Source organism: Homalodisca vitripennis, chromosome 3, assembly GCF_021130785.1.
Source record: "Homalodisca vitripennis isolate AUS2020 chromosome 3, UT_GWSS_2.1, whole genome shotgun sequence".
Lineage (NCBI taxonomy): Eukaryota > Metazoa > Arthropoda > Insecta > Hemiptera > Cicadellidae > Homalodisca > Homalodisca vitripennis.
The window spans coordinates 206,404,501-206,429,826 of record NC_060209.1 but is presented as its reverse complement, the minus strand read 5'-3'; the positions used below and the strand labels follow the sequence as shown (position 1 = coordinate 206,429,826).

Below are 25,326 nucleotides of genomic sequence, written 5' to 3'. Positions count from 1 at the left end.
AGGTGGACCCGCCTGTCAACAACAATATACCACTTAGCTACTCTATGTCAAATCAGTGCCGAGCAGACTGTTCTCGCCACATCTAACTCTACTGTGTCAGTGTCTATGGCTAGGAATGCCAGCGTCTGAGGCTTGTGAGGTGGACCCGGCTGTCAACAACAATATACCACTTAGCTACTCTATGTCAAATCAGTGCCGAGCAGACTGTTCTCGCCATCTCTAACTCTACTGTGTCAGTGTCTATGGCTAGGAATGCCAGCGTCTGAGGTCTGTGAGGTGGACCCGCCTGTCAACAACAATATACCACCAAGCTACTCTATCTCAAATCAGTGCCGAGCAGACTGTTCTCACCATCTGACTCGACTGCGTCAGTGTCTTTGGCTAGGAATGCCAGCATTTGAGGCCTTTGAGGTGGACCTGCCTGTCAACAACAATATACCACTAAGCTACTCTATCTCAAATCAGTGCCGAGCAGACTGTTCACACCATCTGACTCGACTGCGTCAGTGTCTTTGGCTAGGAATGCCAGCATCTGAGGCCTGTGAGGTGGAACCGCCTGTCAACATTAATATTCTACTCTATGTCAAATTTCACTACTTGTTTATTTTTTTATCCTTTTTAATGCTAACATCTAGTTTTTCACATGTTCGTAAACTAAGCATTAACTGCTAAACCATTTATAAACTACATTACAGCTCACTTGCACAGATATTTGAATTGGGCATCATGTTTATATATACATATAAACTGCCCAATTGGTTAAAAAACTGCAGTTTTTTAACCAATTTCAATAATATATATATTATCTTTTATAGAAATAAATACACAAATACAGGGTGTAAATTAAGTCCTGATAAACCTGTGTATATATTCCAAACGGATTGAGATATCAATGTACAACCTTCACCAGACTTTTTAAATTACTTTTTTGGATTTTATGAGGGTAACAAAAATTCCATTCCACTTTTAAAAGAGGGGTAGAAGGGAGTAACTTTAAAATTTTAAATTGCATCCCCCTATCTTGTGACAAAGGTCTATTTAATGGAATCACAATGACATGAACAAAACATCTCTACGACGATCCTAGGAAAATTTATGTTTTTGAATAAGCACAACCAACTATCTGAAGACCAGTTTGGCTGGGGTAAGTCGACAATAGACGCAGTTGTACGTTTAGTCAATAAGAATATGTTTTACTGTCGTTTAGGCTTACAAAAGCATTGACCAAGTCATTTATATTGAGCAGTATTGCCACATCACTAACCTACTTAAATAAAAAAATATTTCAAGTTACAACAAATATGTCAATAAATAAAAAACAGTTAAAAAATGTTTTGCTTAATAAAATCTTAACAAACAATCTCTATGAAAACTAGAGATCAAAATAACAACTAGAGATCAACTGGACGACACCAACTGGTGGAGCTCAAGCACACAGAAAATGGCATTACCAAACATGTACAGTCAAATACATTGCCAGTAACCCGTGGCGTACCTCAAGGCTGTGTGCTGGGCCCAGTCCTCTTCGTTTTATTCACTAATGACATGCCCCAACTTCTTCAGGACCACTGTCTTACCATCATGTATGCGGATGATACGACACTGCTACTAAATGACAAAACAACTGATAAATTAGCCGTTACCGCATACATAGCTCTTAACATGGCCTATCAGTACTGCCATAACAATGACCTGGTCGTCAACCCTACAAAAACTAACCAAGTTGGATTTGGGCACCGAAACGAAGATGTACCACAGATACCAGGCGTCACCTTGGAAAGCCAAGTGAAATTTCTAGGCATAACTCTAGACAACATGTTATGCTGGACCCCACACATAGAAAATCTTTGTAAAAAATTAAACACTAGTGTCTATGCAATTAAACAAATTAAGGCCATTAGTGACCTAGCAACAGCAAGAACTGCATATTTTGCACTCTTCGAAACACACTTAAGGTATGGCCTTGCCGTCTGGGGTGCAGCTTCTGCAGAAAACATCGAGAAAATCCTGGTCATTCAAAAAAAGGCAGTCAGAACTTTAGCCGGACTGCAACGACTTGACAGCTGCAGGGAAGCATTTAAATCATTAAATATCTTAACGATTGTTGGACTCTACATCAAAGAAGTTGTAATGTACGTGGATGGAGAAGATCTCTTTTTGAGAGGATCGGATCTACACACCTACTGCACACGTAATGCCAACCTCTACAACCTCCCAGCACATCGCCTCACTCAATATGAGAAAAAAACCACATATAAAGGTGCTAAATTCTTCAACCGTCTACCAAGGGACATAAGAACAGGAAGTGGAAGCAAGCTGAAATCAAGACTTCACAGCTGGTTGGCCGAACGTCCATTTTACTCCATCAACGAGTTCCTTCAACATGACTAAAACGATTCCAAAGAACGCTTTATCTGTTAAAACATTTCACTGTCTCATTTACAAATATATAATTTGTTTCTCTATGTGATTTGAATTATGACTATGTATAATTGACACCATTTCGGTTCTCAATGAACATGTTATTAAAGGATGTTTTGATTTTGATTTGATTTTGAACAATAGATACAATATAAGTTATACATACACAAACAAAACATAACTTAGACAAACACTTATTATAAAACTTTAATGAACAATTAAGTACTGTTGCACAGTATAATAATAAATTCTTAGTTTAAAAATTGACCACAGACATTAAAAAAAATTCATTTAAAGAATAAAAGGGATTGTTGAGTAACCACTTATAACATTTTTGTTTAAATACCTTCACTGAATGTTCGTTTGTAAGGTAAATAACCTTATTTTACACTTTAACAGACAATTAAACATGACTAGATAAAGATTTGCTCAGTCTGTGATACTCAATTACTGCCTTATTTTTATTAGGAGTATTGTGGTCATGAATTTAATTTGTAAATTTGAACAAGTCATGATTCTGAAGAATGAAAGTAATCAAATCAAATATATATTGATGATTGTTTGCACTTCTAATTGAGTGTTTTTAAACAAAGGTCTACAGTGAGCTTTTGTTTCTGATTTTGTTATTACTCTTTATTGCTTTTTTTTCTTATTACTTGTCTCTTCAAATACTGACTGCTCTCCGACCATTCTTGCTACAGCCTCACAGATCTTCTGCACGAGCCATTGTTTTCCCTTGTTGTTAAAGTGCATCCTGTGTCTTGTATGAAGTTGTCTATCCGCCTTGCTAGCCTCCACCAAATTACATTTTCGAGTCCATCACACAATATTTTTAACTCAATATTGACCCTTCGTGTTTCAGCATTAACACAGGACCAGCTGGCCAAATCATATCTGTTAGGTAGGTCTATGAGAACAACCTTTGACATTTTATAATTCTTCATCCTGTTACTTACAATATCAATAATTGTGTTACTTTCATTGCGCGCTACATTGTTTGTGCCACAGGAGATCACTAAAATATCATCAGAGTTTAACTTTTCCCCTTCAATGTTATGTTGATTCAAGACTTGAGCAGCATGACCTCCTGGCTTGATAAAACCATACGCTTCATATTTATTTACATGTTTGTTTAAGTTCCATGCTAAATCTAGAGATTTAATAGATGATAAGACATTTTGTAGTTCATCTTTGTAGACCGTATAGATATGGCTGTAGAGGAGCTATAACGTCGGGATCTCATATTGAGTGTGTTTCTAGACTTATCGAAAGCATTTGACTGCGTTGACCGTGTTACAATGCTTAACAAACTTGAATTTCATGGCATCCGAGGCGTACCTCTTCAGTGGCTCAGGTAATTTTTAAGCCACAAAACTCAAACTGTCCAGATCTCAAACAAATTATCTGAACCAATTCACTTGAGCTATGGTGTCCCACAGGGCTCAATTCTCTTCCTGATCTATGTCAATGACATAGGTTCATCACTTCTACACGGAAAACTTGTGCAGTATGCTGATGACACGACTCTCTGTTTCACTAGCATATCAAAATTGATTTTGGAACAGCAGAGTTTTGTTGAGATCAACAACTGCGTCCAACATTTCAAAAGCATCAATCTTAAGACAAATTCTGAAAAATCTAATTTTCTAAATTTTTCTTTGCGATCAGTAGACAGGCATGACGAGCCAGCTGTTATGTTGGCTGAAACAATGCTGGAAGAAGTCTACTGCTCGAAATTCCTGGGAATATACCTAGATCGAGGGTTGACTTGGAATAATCACATTGATCACGTTTGTTCCAAATTAGCCTCAGGCGTTTATGTTTTGAGGTCTCTAGCCAAATACTGCCCTAGTCATATGTTTATGTATAAGTGATGATGGCGTTTTACGGCTTGATTTACCCCCATCTCACTTACGGGTTGGTGTTGTGGGGAGCTGGTGCAAAAAATCAATTTATGAGAGTGTTTAAGCTGCAAAAATAAGCGATCTGCATTATCGCTCAGTTGAAATTTAGAGTCGTGCAAGGAAGCCTTAAAAAATTTACAACTGTTGACGCTGCCTAGTCTCTACATCTTGGAAACAACTATGTTTTTTATGTTTAAATGTACCATGATGAATGGCCGAGACATACATGCATACGAGACTAGAGGCAGAGATAACTACCGCACTGGTAGACACAGAACAGTGGTTTATGAATGCTTGCCTTCACAGGCAGGTGTTCATTTCGTGAACAAATTACCAAATTCAATGAAAAACACTCCAACACTCAAGGTGTTAAAAACTAGTTTGAAATGCTTTTTAGTGTCACAAACATTTTATAATGTAGACGAGTTTTTAGCATATGATTGGGAGACCACCAATTAAAAAGCCTGACTGAATCCGTCGCCGGAAGTGGGAATCATTGGCGAATTAATAGATGTAAATTTGTAAATTGTATGTTTGAATGAGATCTACTGTGGGGCGTATGACAAAATTCTAGGAAGTAAAAAGTTTACTTTTGCCATGCGTTGTAGAATGTTCCGGCAATAAAAAATCTGATTTGATTTGATGTGCCAATAATCCCTTACATTGTAATTACCTCTAGAAAAAAGACACCTCTTATCAAAACTATGTACAACAAAACCATTAGATACTATGTAATGAAATAATTGGGCCTCTTAAAGATATCATGCATGCATTTTGTTGATATGCGCAAGCATTGTCCCTACAGATATTGTTTTGCATTATTTGGCCATAACTTTTGCTAGCATCGTCATAGAAATGTTTGATTTATATCATTTTGAATTTACCTTTCTAATTAATTATGTCACAAGATAGGGGTTCATTTTGAAAATTTCAAGTGACCCCCTCTTTGTAAAATTGGGAAATATTTTACAAAGAGTTCATAAAAGCTTTTTAATAGGTATGCAAGCATTTTAATAGGTACAGTGAAGTTTTTAAATGGATATTGCAATCCGTTTGGAATGTATCCAGGTATCAGGACAAATTACACCATGTATGTTGTGCATGTATAAAATGTAAAAAGGAGATGCAAACCAATTGCTACCCTCTTCAATTGCACTAAATGTTTGTACTTCTGACTTGTAATGATATTAATAATTTTAAAATAAACTGTATTTTGTTGGTGTTCTTTAACTTTGACAAGTTGTAGTTTGTCTTGCAAATTATCTTTGAAAAAAAAATGATTTTTCACTTCACTTGTAAAAAAAACTGTTACTATTTTGCAAATAAACTGTACTTTTTTAGTGTTTAGTTAAGTCAGAAAAATTCATGTTTTGTTTACAAAAGTCTAAAATTCATGTTTGAAAAAAATTATTTGTAATTTGTCCAAAATACAGGTTTGAAAAGAATATTTGTAATGTTTATGTTACTTTCATATTTGTATTAAGGAATCAAAGGATTTGCAGCATTACTTAAAAACAATTCCACAAAACAAATATTTATATGTTATCTCCATGTTTGTTTTTGTTTTTTTCTAAGAAATATTAAGTTGGATCTTACTATTCTATTTGCAGTGAAACTGGAAAAAGGAAATACTTCAACAAACAGAACAAACTGAATTTTTAATTTAATGTTGAACATTTTAATGTTTCCAATACTAGATAGTTTAGAGAAATTAAAAGTTGATTTAGCATTCTATTATCATAAAGTTCCAATTTTTATGTAAAACAATGAAACATGTCTAAAACTGGGCTGGCAAAGCTTAGCACTATCAGAGCAGGGGGAGAGCAAACCACCTGGCAGTGACAGGGTTAATAATAGTGAATCATTTCCCTACTAGATCTATCCTTATTTTTAATATTGTATACCTACTGTTGATAAAAAACCTTCTCTGCACACAGTGAATTTTATTATAATTTAAAAAATATTTAGTTTGATTTTTATGTAAAATTTACAAAATGGTTATCACTGACTTTGAAATAATTCAAATACACTAATCCAAGCCATCATCTTGAATCAAAGAACTGTTCTTTAAATGATTGTCCAGGTTATTATCTATTCTGTCTGAGCTATATTACTTTTAGTAGTAAATTGAAATTCAGTATTTTGTGTGGTTTAATATGAAGAAATTGCATTCAATATTTAAGAGTATCTATCTTTAATTACAGCCAACACGACTGACTACTTTCTCCTCAGAAAGCCCCTCCTCAAGGGCTGGATCATTTTTAACAACTGAAACTTAGTATAAAATATTCCAGGATTTCTTTAAAAAATTTTATTTTATTTTGCTTGCTTTATTTAGTATATTCATCTTCCAAACAGTAATAACTATTATATATTTTGAACAAGTTATCTTGTAAATAAAAAAAAGGAAAGCCTCACTGAGGTTCAATCTAAAATTTGAAGTCTATAATTAGATAGGATGACAGACAATCATATGGCAAACAAAAGATAAGTAAGTGTCAGCCTACTAAGTGATGGGCTTCAACAAGACTCTGTAGTTGGACATGGTTAATAAGACCAATAAACATATTCACTAATGCTCAGTGAAATCCCATGGAGTGATATGCATCATTATCTAACTCAGTGTACCTCATATTTGAAGTCTATTATTAGATAGGATGACAGACAATCATATGGCAAACAAAAGATAAGTAAGTGTCAGCCTACTAAGTGATGGGCTTCAACAAGACTCTGTAGTTGGACATGGTTAATAAGACCAATAAACATATTCACTAATGCTCAGTGAAATCCCATGGAGTGATATGCATCATTATCTAACTCAGTGTACCTCATATTTGAAGTCTATTATTAGATAGGATGACAGACAATCATATGGCAAACAAAAGATAAGTAAGTGTCAGCCTACTAAGTGATGGGCTTCAACAAGACTCTGTAGTTGGACATGGTTAATAAGACCAATAAACATATTCACTAATGCTCAGTGAAATCCCATGGAGTGATATGCATCATTATCTAACTCAGTGTACCTCATATTTGAAGTCTATTATTAGATAGGATGACAGACAATCATATGGCAAACAAAAGATAAGTAAGTGTCAGCCTACTAAGTGATGGGCTTCAACAAGACTCTGTAGTTGGACATGGTTAATAAGACCAATAAACATATTCACTAATGCTCAGTGAAATCCCATGGAGTGATATGCATCATTATCTAACTCAGTGTACCTCATATTTGAAGTCTATTATTAGATAGGATGACAGACAATCATATGGCAAACAAAAGATAAGTAAGTGTCAGCCTACTAAGTGATGGGCTTCAACAAGACTCTGTAGTTGGACATGGTTAATAAGACCAATAAACATATTCACTAATGCTCAGTGAAATCCCATGGAGTGATATGCATCATTATCTAACTCAGTGTACCTCATATTTGAAGTCTATTATTAGATAGGATGACAGACAATCATATGGCAAACAAAAGATAAGTAAGTGTCAGCCTACTAAGTGATGGGCTTCAACAAGACTCTGTAGTTGGACATGGTTAATAAGACCAATAAACATATTCACTAATGCTCAGTGAAATCCCATGGAGTGATATGCATCATTATCTAACTCAGTGTACCTCATATTTGAAGTCTATTATTAGATAGGATGACAGACAATCATATGGCAAACAAAAGATAAGTAAGTGTCAGCCTACTAAGTGATGGGCTTCGACAAGACTCTGTAGTTGGACATGGTTAATAAGACCAATAAACATATTCACTAATGCTCAGTGAAATCCCATGGAGTGATATGCACCATTATCTAACTCAGTGTACCTCATATTTGAAGTCTATCAGTCAGTTCCTTCTCAAGATATCATGCATATATGAAGACAGAAATGAAATGTTTCCAGCCCCATGGGTGATAGATAGGCCTTGCTAACGCTAAGCCAATAAATATCAGGCATTTATCTGTTGTCTATTTATTTAATTTAATGTTAAATTTACCATTTCTACATATATTGATCACAAAAATTTCACCATTACAAAATTTGTTAATTGGAAAATAATTATGGATCCATAAAACATTCTTAAATACAACCAATCAATCAATTAACATTTTTTATTGCCATAAAATAAAGATCATTGACAAAGTCTCATTACAGCTTTCATTATAAATATAGCCAAGTCAGTTATAAAACTTAGATTAATTATATCTTAAGTTACGTAAACATAAACCACAATACTCAAATACAGCCAGTGGCATTGGGGAATTTAAAATAAAATGTTTTTGAATCAGAAGAATTCATCCAGTGCATAAAATGGGTTATCTAACAGCCATAAGTAATATTTATTCAAAAATATTTTTTATTGTACTTTTGGACTAAGGGTAACAAATGGTTGTACACCCTCAGTGCAATAACAGAATGGCTTTCAAGAGTTTTGCTCGATCTAGTAAAATTAATAGATGCAGCATTTTTTTCCTGGTATTGTGGGAGTGTTTTATACTGTTAGGCTTTACTAATTGAGGATTTTTAAAGATATATTTCATAAGATCAAAAAGATACAGGTTTATTATGGTCTTAATTTTACAAATAGTGAAAAGAGGTCTACAATGTTCAAGTGGCTGTGAGTTAGTAATAATTCTTATAGATTTTTTTTAAAGGATAAGAATGTTATTAATTTTACTTGCATTGCCCCACACTACTAGTCCATACCTTATAATGGATTGAAAAAATGCAAAATAAGCCGTCCTCACAAGTTATGATTGCAATTTAATCTAAGTAAATTTTAATATTTCATATAATTTTCTCAAATTTATATGAAGGCATTGATAGTGATGTGGGCCAGGAATACTGCCAGTGGGAGGGAACTTACGAAATGGGAATATTGTCTGTAATATTATTTGGTCCAGGAAGAGTCCCAAAAATTGTTAATTTATGAAGATTTATAATTTTGAATGTTTTAACAGTTAAAGAACCTTAAAACCAAGTTAACTAAAAGAATTAATACATTTTAATCCAATAACTATCCATTCCGTGCATTAATTTTCTGTATAGACAATATCTTTAAAATTTATAGTAAGAAATGGATTTAGATTCCTACACCTTAACTAAGATCTCAAGCATTTAAAAATCAAGAATTTTTTATAAAGTAGTTTCATCTTCGAACTCATGTTCAAACATCCTAGATCTAAAATATTTAAAAACTACCTGTTTTTATAAATTTGCTATTTCTTTTATGTTTTTTAGCTTTACAATTTATAATTATTAAGCCAATAATTACCAATATTCCCATTCCTATATTACCAGATTTATTTAATTATAGTTTTATTTTAAAATATATTTCAGTTTTAGAGTTTGATTTAACCATATAATAACTGCTTTTACCTATTACTTTCCGTTTTTTGAACTATCTTGAAATTAATCCCAATTGCCTGGGAATTTTGGGAATATTGCTGGCAATATTCTCTGGGAATATTTCCTCGATTTTAAATTCCTGGGAATTTTACATGACTACATTGATCAGAATTATTGTAACATTTTACGTACCCTGGGCAGGGGCAGTTCACCTTGTAGAGTTTTCTCTCGCTGAACTTCTTCATAGGTTGGAAGTTTGGTTGCTAAGTCATATGGGGGTGGTGCGGAAAAATCTGCCTTAGGTGGGGGGATATCATCTCCTTCAACCTTAAAAATACATGCGATAACTCACTTAACAGTAACACATTTATTCATTACTAATATATATGAAGGCAATAGAACAAAATAGATTTATTTATATGTCAGAAAGTTGGTTTTAAGTGTGTGAAGCTACACAATATAGACTAAAATTATTGATTAGTATTATTAACCCTTTTCACACCTTTCCATTTTGACACCAAAACCAGACTGGCTGATGATCAACTCTTTTCTTAGAAATTCCTATTTAAATTTCATGAACACCAGCTTGTACGCTAATACAGGGTGGATAATACTTGGATTTGCACAAAGTCTATTTTTGTTGTTGTCACGATGCGATGGAGTTTTATGAATGTCTTGGGAAGAATACAACAGAAACTTATCAAATGCGTCAAATGGCCCCTGAGGAGGAATGCATTTCGATATGTCAATGTGGAAGTAGCACACACAATCTTCTCCCAAACCCAAAAAACACGAATAAGAAAAATCTTGCATCAAAACAATGCTGATTGTCTTCTTTGACGTCCAAGGAATTGTCCATTTTGAGTTTGTACCGTAAAGGAAAAACTGTCAACGCAGCCTTTCACTCGGAGGTGCACTAAAACACTGGGTCACGCACTGAAATCCGTCTTGAAGCCCACCACAGTCCCCAGTCACACAGTCTTCGTCGTTACCAACTACCTGACTCAGAAAAAGACCCCCAGCCTTCTTATAGCCCTGACTTGGCTCTGTGTGACTATTTTTGTTCCCCCGACTGAAAAAAGAGCTGAAAGGAAAGCACTGGGACTCGGTGGAGAACATCCAAGCTACAGGATTACAGGATTCCTGAGAGGTGTTCCAGCCGAGTTCCAGGGAGCTACACCTGGTGCAGGAGCAGACTATTTATGTTCCCACGACTGAAGAGAGACTTGAAGGGAAAGCACTGGGACTCGGTGGAGAACATCCAAGCTCATGTTACAGGATTCCTGAGAGGTGTTCCAGCCGAGTTCCAGGGAGCTACACCTGGTGCAGGAGCAGACTATTTATGTTCCCACGAATGAAGAGAGAGTTGAAGGGAAAGCACTGGGACTCGGTGGAGAACATCCAAGCTCATCTTACAGGGTTCCTGAGAGACGTTCCAGGGTGCTACACCTGGTGCAGGAGCAGACTATTTATGTTCCCACGACTGAAGAGAGAGTTGAAGGGAAAGCACTGGGACTCGGTGGAGAACATCCAAGCTCATGTTACAGGATTCCTGAGAGGTGTTCCAGCCGAGTTCCAGGGAGCTACACCTGGTGCAGGAGCAGACTATTTATGTTCCCACGAATGAAGAGAGAGTTGAAGGGAAAGCACTGGGACTCGGTGGAGAACATCCAAGCTCATCTTACAGGGTTCCTGAGAGACGTTCCAGGGTGCTACACCTGGTGCAGGAGCAGACTATTTATGTTCCCACGACTGAAGAGAGAGTTGAAGGGAAAGCACTGGGACTCGGTGGAGAACATCCAAGCTCATCTTACAGGGTTCCTGAGAGGTGTTCCAGCCGAGTTCCAGGGAGCTACACCTGGTGCAGGAGCAGACTATTTATGTTCCCACGACTGAAGAGAGAGTTGAAGGGAAAGCACTGGGACTCGGTGGAGAACATCCAAGCTCATGTTACAGGATTCCTGAGAGGTGTTCCAGCCGAGTTCCAGGGAGCTACACCTGGTGCAGGAGCAGACTATTTATGTTCCCACGAATGAAGAGAGAGTTGAAGGGAAAGCACTGGGACTCGGTGGAGAACATCCAAGCTCATCTTACAGGGTTCCTGAGAGACGTTCCAGGGTGCTACACCTGGTGCAGGAGCAGACTATTTATGTTCCCACGACTGAAGAGAGAGTTGAAGGGAAAGCACTGGGACTCGGTGGAGAACATCCAAGCTCATGTTACAGGATTCCTGAGAGGTGTTCCAGCCGAGTTCCAGGGAGCTACACCTGGTGCAGGAGCAGACTATTTATGTTCCCACGAATGAAGAGAGAGTTGAAGGGAAAGCACTGGGACTCGGTGGAGAACATCCAAGCTCATCTTACAGGGTTCCTGAGAGACGTTCCAGGGTGCTACACCTGGTGCAGGAGCAGACTATTTATGTTCCCACGACTGAAGAGAGAGTTGAAGGGAAAGCACTGGGACTCGGTGGAGAACATCCAAGCTCATCTTACAGGGTTCCTGAGAGGTGTTCCAGCCGAGTTCCAGGGAGCTACACCTGGTGCAGGAGCAGACTATTTATGTTCCCACGACTGAAGAGAGAGTTGAAGGGAAAGCACTGGGACTCGGTGGAGAACATCCAAGCTCATCTTACAGGGTTCCTGAGAGGTGTTCCAGCCGAGTTCCAGGGAGCTACACCTGGTGCAGGAGCAGACTATTTATGTTCCCACGAATGAAGAGAGAGTTGAAGGGAAAGCACTGGGACTCGGTGGAGAACATCCAAGCTCATCTTACAGGGTTCCTGAGAGGTGTTCCAGCCGAGTTCCAGGGAGCTACACCTGGTGCAGGAGCAGACTATTTATGTTCCCACGACTGAAGAGAGAGTTGAAGGGAAAGCACTGGGACTCGGTGGAGAACATCCAAGCTCATCTTACAGGGTTCCTGAGAGGTGTTCCAGCCGAGTTCCAGGGAGCTACACCTGGTGCAGGAGCAGACTATTTATGTTCCCACGACTGAAGAGAGAGTTGAAGGGAAAGCACTGGGACTCGGTGGAGAACATCCAAGCTCATCTTACAGGGTTCCTGAGAGGTGTTCCAGCCGAGTTCCAGGGAGCTACACCTGGTGCAGGAGCAGACTATTTATGTTCCCACGACTGAAGAGAGAGTTGAAGGGAAAGCACTGGGACTCGGTGGAGAACATCCAAGCTCATCTTACAGGGTTCCTGAGAGGTGTTCCAGCCGAGTTCCAGGGAGCTACACCTGGTGCAGGAGCAGACTATTTTGAAGTGTCTGAACCAATCTGTGTTGATGAACAAATCTATTTTTTTAGGAGATGATGTGCATTACTTTCATAATGCACCCTATATACTGTTTTTAAATTGTCTCTTGGCTCCTAGACTATATATACTATAGTATAACAATTAGAATGATAGATTAGTTATAACTAATATTACACAAAATTCAGTTACCTTTATTCGAGAAAGTGGAATTCAACTACAAACAATATACTGGAGAAAGTTAACAACTATATGTACAAGACAGTGTTTTTTCTAGAAACAACAAATAATTAATGTGCAGTACTTATAATGGAACACAGTAGGAAAAGTTTATATTATGATCATGTCACAATGGACGGTAGCCTACTTAGTCAGCTATTATACACTAGCCTAAAATAGCTTTATTTTAAATAAATGACAAAAATTCCCATACTGTTTTGATTGTTAATATATATGTCACCATTGTTTTCTATCAGCTAATACCATAAAAACATTATAAATGCTGAGGTAATTTCAAACACTCGAGAGTAAAAACCATAATTCCTATATACCGGGTGTCCGGAAAAGAACTCCTTAGTTTTGGAAATTACTCATGATAGTATTAGTTTAAATGGATGAGTAATAATCCTTTGGTGCTGTAGAGTATAATTGTAAGTTTTAGTTTCGAACTTTGGCAATAAGTTTGGTACACCTGTTTGACCTTGAGCGTAGCTTTACCACGCGCCGCATCCAGCGCTCAGCGCTGTCAGTACTGTTAGTGCAATTGATGATAGTGAAGACTTTTTAAATAATATAATTTTTACTGATGAATCGACGTTCCACGTTAATGGGGTTGTAAACCACCACAACTGCAGAATTTGAGGGTCTCAGAAACCACAGGAGATCGTTCAATACCAACGAGACTCGCCTAAGGTTAATGTGTGGTGCGGCCTAATGAATGACCGAATTGTTGGACCTTATATTTTTGCAGAGAAGACAATAACTGGTGATATCTACTGCAACATACTGGAACTGTACGTGTTTCCACAGGTGGATGACATCGAGGCGGAAAAGGGACCGGTCATATTCCAACAAGACGGTGCGCCGCCCCACTACAAACAATGTGTGCGCTCCGCCTTAGATGCCCGTTTCCCAGGAAGATGGATGGGTAGAGGTGGCCCAATCACATGGCCTCCAAGAAGCCCCGACATAACACCATTAGATTTTTACCTGTGGGGTTATGTCAAGAACTATGTGTATTCAGAGAAGATACATAACATTGACCATCTTTGCCAGAGAATCATAGCAGCAGTAGCATCGGTCACACCTAATATGTTAACTAATACCTGGAGAGAGTTCGAATTTGGATATCTGTACGGCTACAAATGGTTCACATATCGAGGTGTGTACTAGTGTTAAAAAACATTTATTTCATTACCTTTCATTTAATGTAGCAGTCATTGTAATTTGTATATTGTACAATAAATAAAAAGAATCCAAAACTAGGGAGTTTTTTTTTCGGACACCCGGTATAGACATTCTTAATAGACCATTTGATTGAAAGATGGTTGTTTGCAATTATGTTACCTGGAGTTTACTACAAGATCAAATAACATTTGTGAAATTGTTAGAGTTTCTCAATTTAGTTGCATTGATACCTCAGAGGTGACAGGAAGATAGCAAAGTACTGTACTATTTGTTTAACAATTTATGACTACAACTCAGCAAATCCAGCAACGTTTTATGCTTAAAAATGAAAGTTTAGAATCTTCTCTTTGCTGTGTGCTAGGAGCTTATTCAGTTTCATTGGTTTAAACAATAAATTATGAAGTTGAATTATGAACTGCATAGATCAACAGAATCTGTCTTTTACCATCTCCAACATATATTTTGATTTAAAGATTTTGTTTGTTACCATTTTAGGGTTAACAATAAAATTATTCCTGTTATCATACTTTTAAGAAGATAAAAAAAAGTTTTTGGAGTAGATATTTAATTATGAAACGAATAATAATATTTTTACTAAGAAACCAAACTGTTTCTGCTTATAATATTAGTTTAACCGCCTTTTAAAAGTTATACACATTCTCTATCATTAGGTGTTGTATATGCCACAAAACCTACAATAAAACAGAATAGAAAGCCTAGTAAATTGGCATAAAGTTACAAAATGATCCAAACCACCATCATCATTTTTGGTCATCTAGAATGGATCAATAAAGAGTTTTAGTAGTAACGCCACCTCTTGAACATATTTAACTTTTCCGCTGAACCAGACCGAGAGCCATTTTGTAGGCACAGTGAAGAGATAGGGAAGAAAGAGACCTCCACGAAACTGCTATGCAGACGGTGTCAGTTTGTGCAGTCCTAACCTCTAAGTGCAGTCTTGTGCTTCTCTTACTATTATTTTGTTCTGTCCATGAAATCGTTATGGAAAATTTAAAAAAAGACAGGGAACGTGTTGTAAATGTATCCTTGCTTGATTATTCAACAATGGAAGCTTATGATGCACCACAACAGGCTTTTAAAGAGGATGCTATGAGCCAACACGAGTTTTTGTGAGGTTTGGGTTCTTTAAATGGTGAGATGCGTGATGAAGGCAACTTTCGTTCTGGGTAGCCCGCAAAATACAAAAATGATGAAATCATGATAAAATTTACAAAAAATCAATAAGGATCATTGTTTTTATGACCAACCAAATTTTAAGAGACAGATGTGAGTTGGTATTCATACCAGTGGATTTTGACTCAGCAGTTGCAAATGAGATGTTTTTCACTAAATTTGATCTTTGTATTCTCACACACAATAAAAAACAGTCGATTGTATTTGAGCCAGCCCTTAAAAAAATGAGATTCACTGAAAGTCATTAAAGGTGATGAAAGTTGTTACGACAGCGAGCAAGCGACCATGAAAGACCCAGATCCAGTGAAGACCCCAACACTCCCTGACCAACAAGAAAGGAAGAAATGTGAAGTCAATGACCACTGTCTTTTTTTATGTTCATGGAATTGCTCATCAGGATTTGTCTCCCTACGTAAACAGTTAACCAGCACTTTAATTTAGGAGTTTTAAAACATATGCAAGCGAATGTGTGGAGGAAACACACACAATTTTAGTTATCAGGTGTTTGGTCTGTCATCACATCACTTTGACAATGACCTATTACTTGGCCTTTCATGGATGGCCTATCATTTATCCAGCTTCCGTGTTAACAAGACCAGAAGTAATAATTAATACAAATGAGAAGCAATTAAACTTCATTTTGGTACTGTAAATATACAGAACAAATGACAATGAACGCTTACCATTGATAACTGATGAGGAGAGCACATGGACATCTGAAATGTGGGAGGATCAATGCGTAGAGTGTGGGATGCAGGCTCTGGAGGCAGGACCACTGTCAGATTCATATTGCTAAGCTGCTCAGGCTGCTGGGGTAGTGGAGGAGGTGGTGGTCCTTGCTGAAACAACAACGAATATCTATAACGTATAATGATCAATGCATAGAGTGTGGGATTCAGGTTCTGGAGGCAGGACCACTGTCAGATTCATATTGCTAAGCTGCTCAGGCTGTTGGGGTAGTGAAGGAGGTGGTGGTCCTTGCTGGAACAAAAAATATCAATAACGTATGATGATCAATGCATAGAGTGTGGGATGCAGGTTCTGGAGGCAGGACCACTGTCAGATTCATATTGCTAAGCTGCTCAGGCTGCTGGGGTAGTGGTGGTCCTTGCTGGAACACAAATACCTATAACATATGATGATCAATGTTCCAAGAGTGGTTTAGGGTTCTGGAGCCAGAACTAGTGTTAGATAAATGCTACCTCCTTAGAAGGCCACATGAAGATATTGCAAGTATTTCCTGAGGCTGAATGCTAACGAAAGTGTCAGACGCAATGTTTAAGAAATACTCCTTTGACAACCCATATATGGTCTCTATCGGAAGTAGGGAGAAATGGATTAAAAAGGAGGCCTATCCTACAAAAGGAGTCCTGAAGTTTTACACAGATGGTTCACACCTTGACTCTAGGGCAGGATATGGAATACACGGACCTGGAGTCGACATGGCTGTGTCCCTAGGAAGACATGCCATGGTTTTTCAGGCGGAGGTCATGGCAATAGACTCATGTTCCAGAAGACTCATACAAATGAGGACCAAAGGATTAAAATACCTAATACTTTCTGATAGTCAGGCTGCACTGAAAGCACTTGATACCTGTTTGTTTGATTCGAAAGCGGTCTGGGAATGTAAGAATGCTCTAGCAGAGCTGGCAATGAATAACAGAGTAACACTCGGTTGGGTACCGGGTCATGAAGGCATTCATGGAAACGAAAAAGCAGACATCCTTGCCAAAAAGGGAGCGGAATCCACAATGGTGGGGCCTGAGCCAGGTTGTGGGATAGCCTTCTCCAACATTAAAAAGCTCTGATCAAAGATTGATAAAGAGGATAAGACACAATAATTGGAATAGAACCTCAGAATTAAGACTATCCAAATTGTTTATCTCTTCTTACGTTAAAGGGTGGACAGCTCTCTTAGACCAGAATAAGGAGGATATAAGACTAATATTAGGAATATTGACAGGACATGGCCCTCTAAAGAAGCATCTTATGAAGGTAGGTCTTAGCCAGAGTAACAAGTGTAGACTCTGTGGAGAGGAGGAGGAGTCAGCAGAGCACATTTGGTTAGATTGTCCTGCCATCGTAGAAACTCGGAAAAGATACCTGGGAGCATATCTCCTCAGCCCGAAGGATATCAGAGAACAGGAGCCCTCAAATCTGATTGGTTTTTGCAAAAGCCTCGGACTTTGAGGGCACAAAATTAAAGTAAGGGAGGCGCAAAGGTCCACCAGATTTTATTTTGAAATGTCAGAAATTTGAACAAAACTAAGTACAACAATTTAAGCAATTTGTTAATGATCCCTATTGGAGGTACTTATAGAAAGGACTCCATTTCAATGAGGTTTAAACATTGCTGTTTACAAATCAAAGAAGGCTACAGAGTTATTATGTTGGTAGAGCCTAATCAGGTGTTTTAAAGATAAACTGATGTTAAAAGTTACTTGTTTTAAGAAATAAAAAATTACCATACTATTTAATTTTATATTAAGATAACTGTTTTTTTTTTTTTTTTTACATTTTTACAATTAATTTAAAATTTTCCTTTCTAACTATACTGTTTTAATCAAACCTTTTCACAAAAATCTTTTAATTATTGAGGTTTTAAATACTTTAATAACATTATATTTATTAATATAAATACGGTTCTGGAAGCTCAAATATTATAGAACTTCAGACTGTATTTCAATAAATACTATTGGAATCTCCGCAAAATACCAATGCTATTAATAGGTGCAACAGGACAAATTTTCTTGTAAAATATCTGAAAAGCTTACAGCATTGTTGCTGAGAAAATGTTCATCTCAGCTCAAACCCTACCAGAGCGTTGTAACATGCGTCAGTCAGGATTCACAACCATCACGTTGTGTGTCAACTTCAGTAACTCTAAAACATGTACTTAATGAAAAACTAAACACAAGACTAACTATTAAAACTGAACTACAAAATACAGGTCACAATAGTTCTCCATTCACCGACCAACCATCTACAACTTTAATAATTAAATCGAGAAACGTTATATTTACATGATCGGAAGTTACCACGTGATAAGTATATAGTATGTACATACGAAATTAAGAAGCTATGGTTACGTTAGTTTTACTTATTTATTGAACTTATGTTTGTTTTTTACACTATTTGATTGTAGAAAGTCTGTTTCAATTTGTTTGTATTACACTAAAAGTAATAGTTGTGTTTGTTTTTCTTTTACACAATCAGTTGATGAGGGTCTTCAGATTGCAAAAGCAAGCGATTCGAATAATCGCACATTTGAAATTCAGAGTCATGCAGAGAATCTTTCAAAAGTTTGCAGCTGTTGACCCTGCCGAGTCTCTACATTTTCGAAACAACACAGTATTGTATGTCAAAATGCGTCAAGACAAGTGGCCAAGACATACATTCATATGAGACCAGAGCCAGGGGAAACTACCGAATTGGCCAACACAGAACGGTGATTTATGAACGCCTGCCATCACAAGCAGGAGTTCATTTCATCAACAAGCTGCCACACCGAAGAAAAAATGCCCCAACGCCCAAGGCGTTCAAAATTCGTCTAAAACGCTTTTTAGCGACACAGGCATTTTATAATGTCGACGAGTATTTGGCAAAAAACTGGGAGACCAGCCAATAGGTATGTCGCCCCGTCGCTGGTGGTGGGATGATTGGCGAATAAAAGGAAATGAATGAAGGTGAAATTGTATGTTTGATTGAGGATTTTGATGTAGAACGGATGGAAAAATTTTAGTTACAATAACGTCATTTGACGCATGCTATACATGTTAACCATGTCTTGGCAAATAAAGAAATTTGATTTGATTTGATTGTAGAAAGTCTGCTTCAATTTGTTTGTATTATTTTATATTTATTTTTATCCACAACGGTAACGAGATTCACATTACGCTATTAACCTATTGCAAACGTCCTCCTGAACAAAAGAATATAGGTTATATGGGATGGAAGTGACAAATAATGAATTTTAAAACATTAAAAGTGGAACCACTTATCTTGCAAAATCAGTTATAACTACCATAACTGTATCTTTGAAGGAAGTTATGGTTAGGAAAATTTAATATTTGTTTGAGTTATGTTTCCTAGCTAGCAGTAATGGCCGGATGCATTGGTGATCAGAGCATCTAAAATTTGATCTCTTAGTGACAGGTACTACCTTGAAGGATGTTTTTCATGTCACCATCAGCGCGGGCGGCAATCTTGCGGCAATCTCCCCACTTGTGTCAGGCTGATATAAACTTTTATTCTTAAAGGTCAAACTTGTCTGTGCCACTCCGGCCTTTAAGTTCACACTTACCAATCAAACGATTACCTAATTTTCTGTTGCAGCATAACAACCTACTGAAATTTTTGCGTGAACTAACGAATAAGTGAAAAGCCGATTAGATAGTCCACTTGAAGCCAAAAGGTTAAAGTATGTGTAATTACAAAATTAGCCTGTTGGTTGCAAATACTACTTTCAGGGTACATAATAAGGGTAGAATATGATTCGTATTTGATAAATGAATATTAACTATAGATGATTGTACTAATCTATATAAAAAAACTGGGTCTGCTTACCGTACACTACCCTTTAATTATTGTACACATCGATATAATCAACCAATAGTAATTAATTTGAATAATAACTAAATCATCTGTACCAACCGTATACACATTTCCATATTCTAAATATAATTTATCTTCTATGTTCTTTTAAATAAAAAAGATAGTTAACTTTAGAAAACCAAACAAAATAACAATTAAAGATGATTCATTGTGTCTCTCGAGTTCAAGAAGTTTGTTATGTTGTTACATTTTCTTTAATGTTTAAATGAAATTTTTCCTGTCCCGACTAATTTTATTGTGTGATTAATGGTTATGGTTCCTTCATTATATGACATCACGTAATTTTTTATACTATTTCTATTAATTTTAATCATGTGCCTTTAATTTAGTATTTCAGATATGTTGATATCGATTGATAATTCTGTTATTGTATTGATGATTGTAATAAGCAGTATAAAAACCGGGTCTGATTATCGTTCTCTGCCCCATAATGACCCTACGTGCATGTGTAAATTCGAGTTATATATGTTAGACCTGAGCACTGGAATTTTTATCTATGTCTAGAGGCATGTTATTTTTGAACTAACTGAAGTTAATTAATACCAGTAGATCGGATATTCAGTTCATAAACTGGTAGAATTTATGGCTATAGTACAATAAGCGGCCACCAACACAATTGGATTATGATTATCAATATTATCGAAAACTGCATTTGACCTATTATGATTATTCATAAATAATCGTTACCGGCTTTTATTATTTAGACTATTGACGTCATTACCAGCTGTTGTCATTTCGTTTTTGTAGTAGAAGACTTTTTTTCACTACAACAAGAACAATGGCGATGAATATGCAGATATTGGTTCAAAATGTTTTTATAAACACTGAGCAATGTTCTACCTTCTTCTTCTTCTTCTATAGGGTGGTCTACTGCCATGCAGTTAAGCCTCAAAAGCCTTTTGAGCACCCTGGAAGCACACCATGAGACCTACCAGTCTATGATTTCAGCAGTTCCACAAACCGCCGAAAACAACCTGGACCACCGAATCAGGTCCTCCTGGGGAAATTCACCACCCTTGTCCAAACTACCAAAGATGGCATACCACTCCCTTGCTACTGTAGGACAATCAAAGAACAAGTGTTCATCCTGCTCATCACACATTCTACAGAGCGGATCCTCCTGAAGGATGCCGACTCTGTGAAGATGCTTCCTCAGATGACCATGTCCCATGATCAGGCCTATAACCCAAGAAGACATTGATCTACTTAGTGAGAGAAGATCAGACGCCACTCTAGAGGAAGGTGGCTGTAGTACGAAATGGGTTCGCGCTGAACATGAGAGAAGGTGGAGGTTGCCTCCGGGCTTGAGAATGAGCTGATAATGACCTCTGCTCCTTTAAATCCGAAATGACGAGATAAAAACTAGAATTAATGGTGGAAATAAAATAGGGTACTTTGGGATTATACCGACCACACCCAGACATGAATCGTTATTTCACATTTCGTTTCTACTGATTACTAGATTAGCGTAGAACAATATTTCGTCAATATAAAACAGGAATTGTCTTATCGCAAACACCTCCCCATCCTCAGACAGAGGTCAAAGTCGAGCGTCTAGTAGATAACGTGATTGCAGAGTCTCGCCGCCCGTTCAGCTGGTGCATCGCTTTGTTGTACTTCCGTGTTTTACCTCTACATTTCTCCAAACACAAAAATTCAACAAAAACAAACATTTACCAAACTAAACTTTTTATTAAAAAAACACTCAAAACTTGTTTTTATTCTTGATCACATTCCGCCACCCAAAATGCGAGTGCCTCCGGCCATCAGCGCGGGCTTCGGCAGCACCTTCGGTGCTGCCCCGCGCTGATGTCGACGAAAGAAAAACATCCCTCGAGATAGTACCTATCAGTAAAATATCAAATTCTAGAGGGGCTAATCAGAAATATAAATTGAATTGTAATGGAAAGGCAATGATGTACCGTGCAAATCACGTGATGCCGCGCGGCCTGCCGTAATCAGGATTCTCGAGAAAGATAAGATAACAGCGACAACAATACCGATCACAATACCTGGAAATGCTTGTAAGTTTGTAATTTTGTAATTGAAGAGTTGTTTTTTCGTTCTATCATGTTTGTTTCTATAAATTTCTATTTTTGTGTTCTTCATACTGGTGTGGTCGGTATAATCCCAAAGTACCTAAAATAGTGTTTCCCTGCAAGAAAAGTAAGAAGAAACACAAAGTACCTAAAAACGATCTTCAGAAGACTTGTTTTGAACATTCTAAATTTGGTATTATGAATATAATGAAAAATCGTTTACTATTTTAGTTTTTAAAAATCAAACAAACTATTAATTTTTTTTACTAATGAATGTACTTTTGATGGTATCAGTATCTGCAGAAGTACCATTTCAGATTAGATAAAGTAATTATAAGTACTACGCTGCACAAATGTTATTTAACCCTTTGAGTGCCACAGCGTCGCTAATTTTGACAGTACGAAAAGTGCATAAAGTGCCAGCGTCGCCAATTTTGACGTTTCGTATTTCGATAATATTTTATATAGTACAAGATTATTTTGGCCAAATAACCAAACAGCTGTGTTAAATAGGTTCCAAACTATCAATAAATCCGAGTTTTATGTTGATTCTGTACTATTTTATCTGTGAAACTTATGTTCTTTGGGTACTTATCAAGAAGCCACTATTTTTGGACGAGTTTTCCTTATCGGGGACAAAATAAATTACAGTATTAAAAACAACTGACTTTATTTAACCTATTTTGGAATTTACAAGTTATTACGACAATGAATTAAATCAAAAACTATAAGAACAACGTTACATTATTCGAAAATGTCAGGTCATTCGTGTGTCTATTTGGAGACGATTTGGAGATAGGAAGTATGACTCATCGAGTATTTTTCGATTCATTATGGAAGAAGGAAAGTATAATGAAGTTTATTTTGATCTCTGATAAGGAAAACTCGTCCAAAAATAGTGGGCTGTGATAATACCGAAGTACCTGTGCGATGATTCTGTCTTCCAGTCACGCGACGTAGCGGACGAGTACCGCGTTGCGTAAAGGCCTTTCTTGTTTATGTGCCGATAACCAAGCATTTGAGTAAATACAAAATAAAATAGTAACTTATACAGTATTTTACTGTATTTCTTTACAAAAGTAATGTAGTGATTTGAGTTGTGTCCAAGCGAAAAACGTGAATTTTCATTGTAAATATTATTAGGTATATTATTATGTAAACTTTTATGTAAATATGTTAGCAAGTATTTATTTCTACATTTACTAATCAGATTTATTTGTGTTATATTGATGTTTTATTAGATTAATTGACAAAACTACATAATTACTAAGTAATTTCTAAACTCTGACAAATGAAGTACAGTTTATAAAATGTCGGTACCGGGCAGCATTTTGTTAGTACATGTAATGCCGTGTTTTTAAAATTTTAGAATAAGATATTATTACACATGGGTTTTATTTAGAATTATATGGCCTTTATCATGGTATAAAGAAAAAAATCTTAAAAATACTGTATACACTCAAATTAGGTCGAAACTTAACTTTTTATACTAAAGTAAAAAACTTATTTTATAAATACTGACATTTTTATAAATCAAATTTTATTTGTAACTATATGTTGTTGTAACTATATTCTGCATTTAATAAGAAAAAAAACAACAACAAAATGATGGAAATCTGTTTAGTAGTTATTTTACAACAGCTTTTTTCCCAAAAGCTTACAAATATGCGAAACACAGCGTGGCACTTTATGCATATGCCTTCGGAAAATACCCGTGGCACTCAAAGGGTTAAATATAGTTTAGTTATTTTATGTTATCTGAACCAAACATATTTATTTTACATATATAGTTGTAAGCGAACTAGGATATATAGCTTCACAGTTAAACGATTTTAAAAGCCTAAAACTTAATTCAGTTCGACATTATCACTCAAAATTAGTTCAAAGTAAAATTGTATTTGGAAATAAATTTAAAATTATAATCATGTGTTTTGTTATTTACTAATAGCGGCATGAACAGTGACGCACATGTCTTCTTCAAGTTTATTCCTGAAAAAACATAAAAGTAAGTAAATTTTATGTATTGTTAAAATTATATCAATTACATTGTTATTTTTAAATTATATTAATATTAATACATTAATTTCCAAGATTGAAAACTAGCAAAACCATATTGTTCTTTGAAATGTATGTTACGTTATTTGTTATGACATTTGGTTCCAGTCTTTTGGATGGGCATGAATATCGATGATTTGAATCATTCAATAATCATAATCTGATTGTGTTGGTGGCTGCTTATTATACTGCAGCCAAACTTATTTATTACTTGTCTATTACTATTTTCAAATCAGCTTTATTTCGGTGCTACCTGGATAGAAGGTGAAATCACATGTCTATGAGCTAATTAAGATTCTTATCATTATTCAAGTAGTCTAAAAAGCTTTTCCAGATATTAATTTACAATGAATAATTAATTAGGTCTGACAGTTATTTATAAGTACCATACTGATGAACATTAGTTATAAATTAATGATTTGAAAGAGTTTTAATGCATGCAGCTGAAGACCATCACATATATAGAAAACATTTGTAAATTATTATGAAATTTATGCCAAAATATTATAATACAAGTCTATTTAAAGTTCACAAGACAAGAGTGAAAATAGTATGAATCTGGTAATTGACATGAACTACTCACCACATCATAAGATGAATGTCTCTCCATCAGAACTATTTATCAACACTATAACTTAACAAAGTTATACCACAATAAGATAAAATTTATTACTAATTTTGTGAATAAATAAAAAGAAGTCAATGTAAATAATCAAACTGTAATCAATAGCCTTCCGACAAAGCTGCTTTCCCTTGAAAATAAATGGAGCATTCCATTATTTTGGTATCAGCTGATCGCGCAGACGCGCAATCCTTCAACAAGTACTGTATCAGGTTAACCAACCCGAAAAGTATTTTTTGCTGTTTGGTGGTAAGTACATTCTATAAAACAATAGTTAAGGCATTATATATCATAAGCACAATTACTTAATATGATAAAGTTAGATGTGTCTGTCACTGGTTGAATGACCCAGTCTAGGAAATCAATGGCAACTCAACTGAGTTGCCAGATATATCAGATAATTTCTTTATATTTTGTTTACTAACAATTCCTTCAATAATAATTCCTTCAAAAATAATTAAAGGCAATATTA

At 36.1% G+C, this 25,326-nt stretch overlaps 1 protein-coding gene and 1 long non-coding RNA gene across 5 annotated transcripts in view; both read right to left on the bottom strand.

Annotated features, from left to right (window-relative positions):
* Positions 1-25,032, bottom strand: part of LOC124358056 (NEDD4 family-interacting protein 1-like) — a 38,853-nt gene extending 13,821 nt beyond the window's left edge. The window contains exons 1-3 of one of the 2 annotated variants that reach the window (XM_046810344.1): positions 24,816-25,032; positions 16,208-16,363; positions 9,863-9,997 (exon numbers count right to left, since the gene is read on the bottom strand). In XM_046810344.1, the coding sequence (XP_046666300.1) occupies positions 9,863-9,997; positions 16,208-16,363; positions 24,816-24,842 (318 nt within the window). In that variant the 5' untranslated portion in view covers positions 24,843-25,032. The remainder of the gene's footprint in view (positions 1-9,862; positions 9,998-16,207; positions 16,364-24,815) is intronic. The other variant, XM_046810343.1, reaches the window with a different exon arrangement.
* On the bottom strand, positions 10,932-12,936 carry LOC124358057. 3 transcript variants are annotated; one of them, XR_006922036.1, is made up of 4 exons: positions 11,798-12,936; positions 11,389-11,668; positions 11,120-11,259; positions 10,932-10,990 (listed from the first exon to the last, which is right to left on the bottom strand). It is a non-coding gene; the product is annotated as an uncharacterized LOC124358057 (long non-coding RNA). The 3 variants fall into 3 exon arrangements; XR_006922035.1 differs by having other exon boundaries at positions 11,120-11,668; positions 11,798-11,937; positions 12,067-12,936; XR_006922034.1 differs by having other exon boundaries at positions 11,120-11,668.
* Positions 25,033-25,326: the final 294 nt, after the last annotated feature.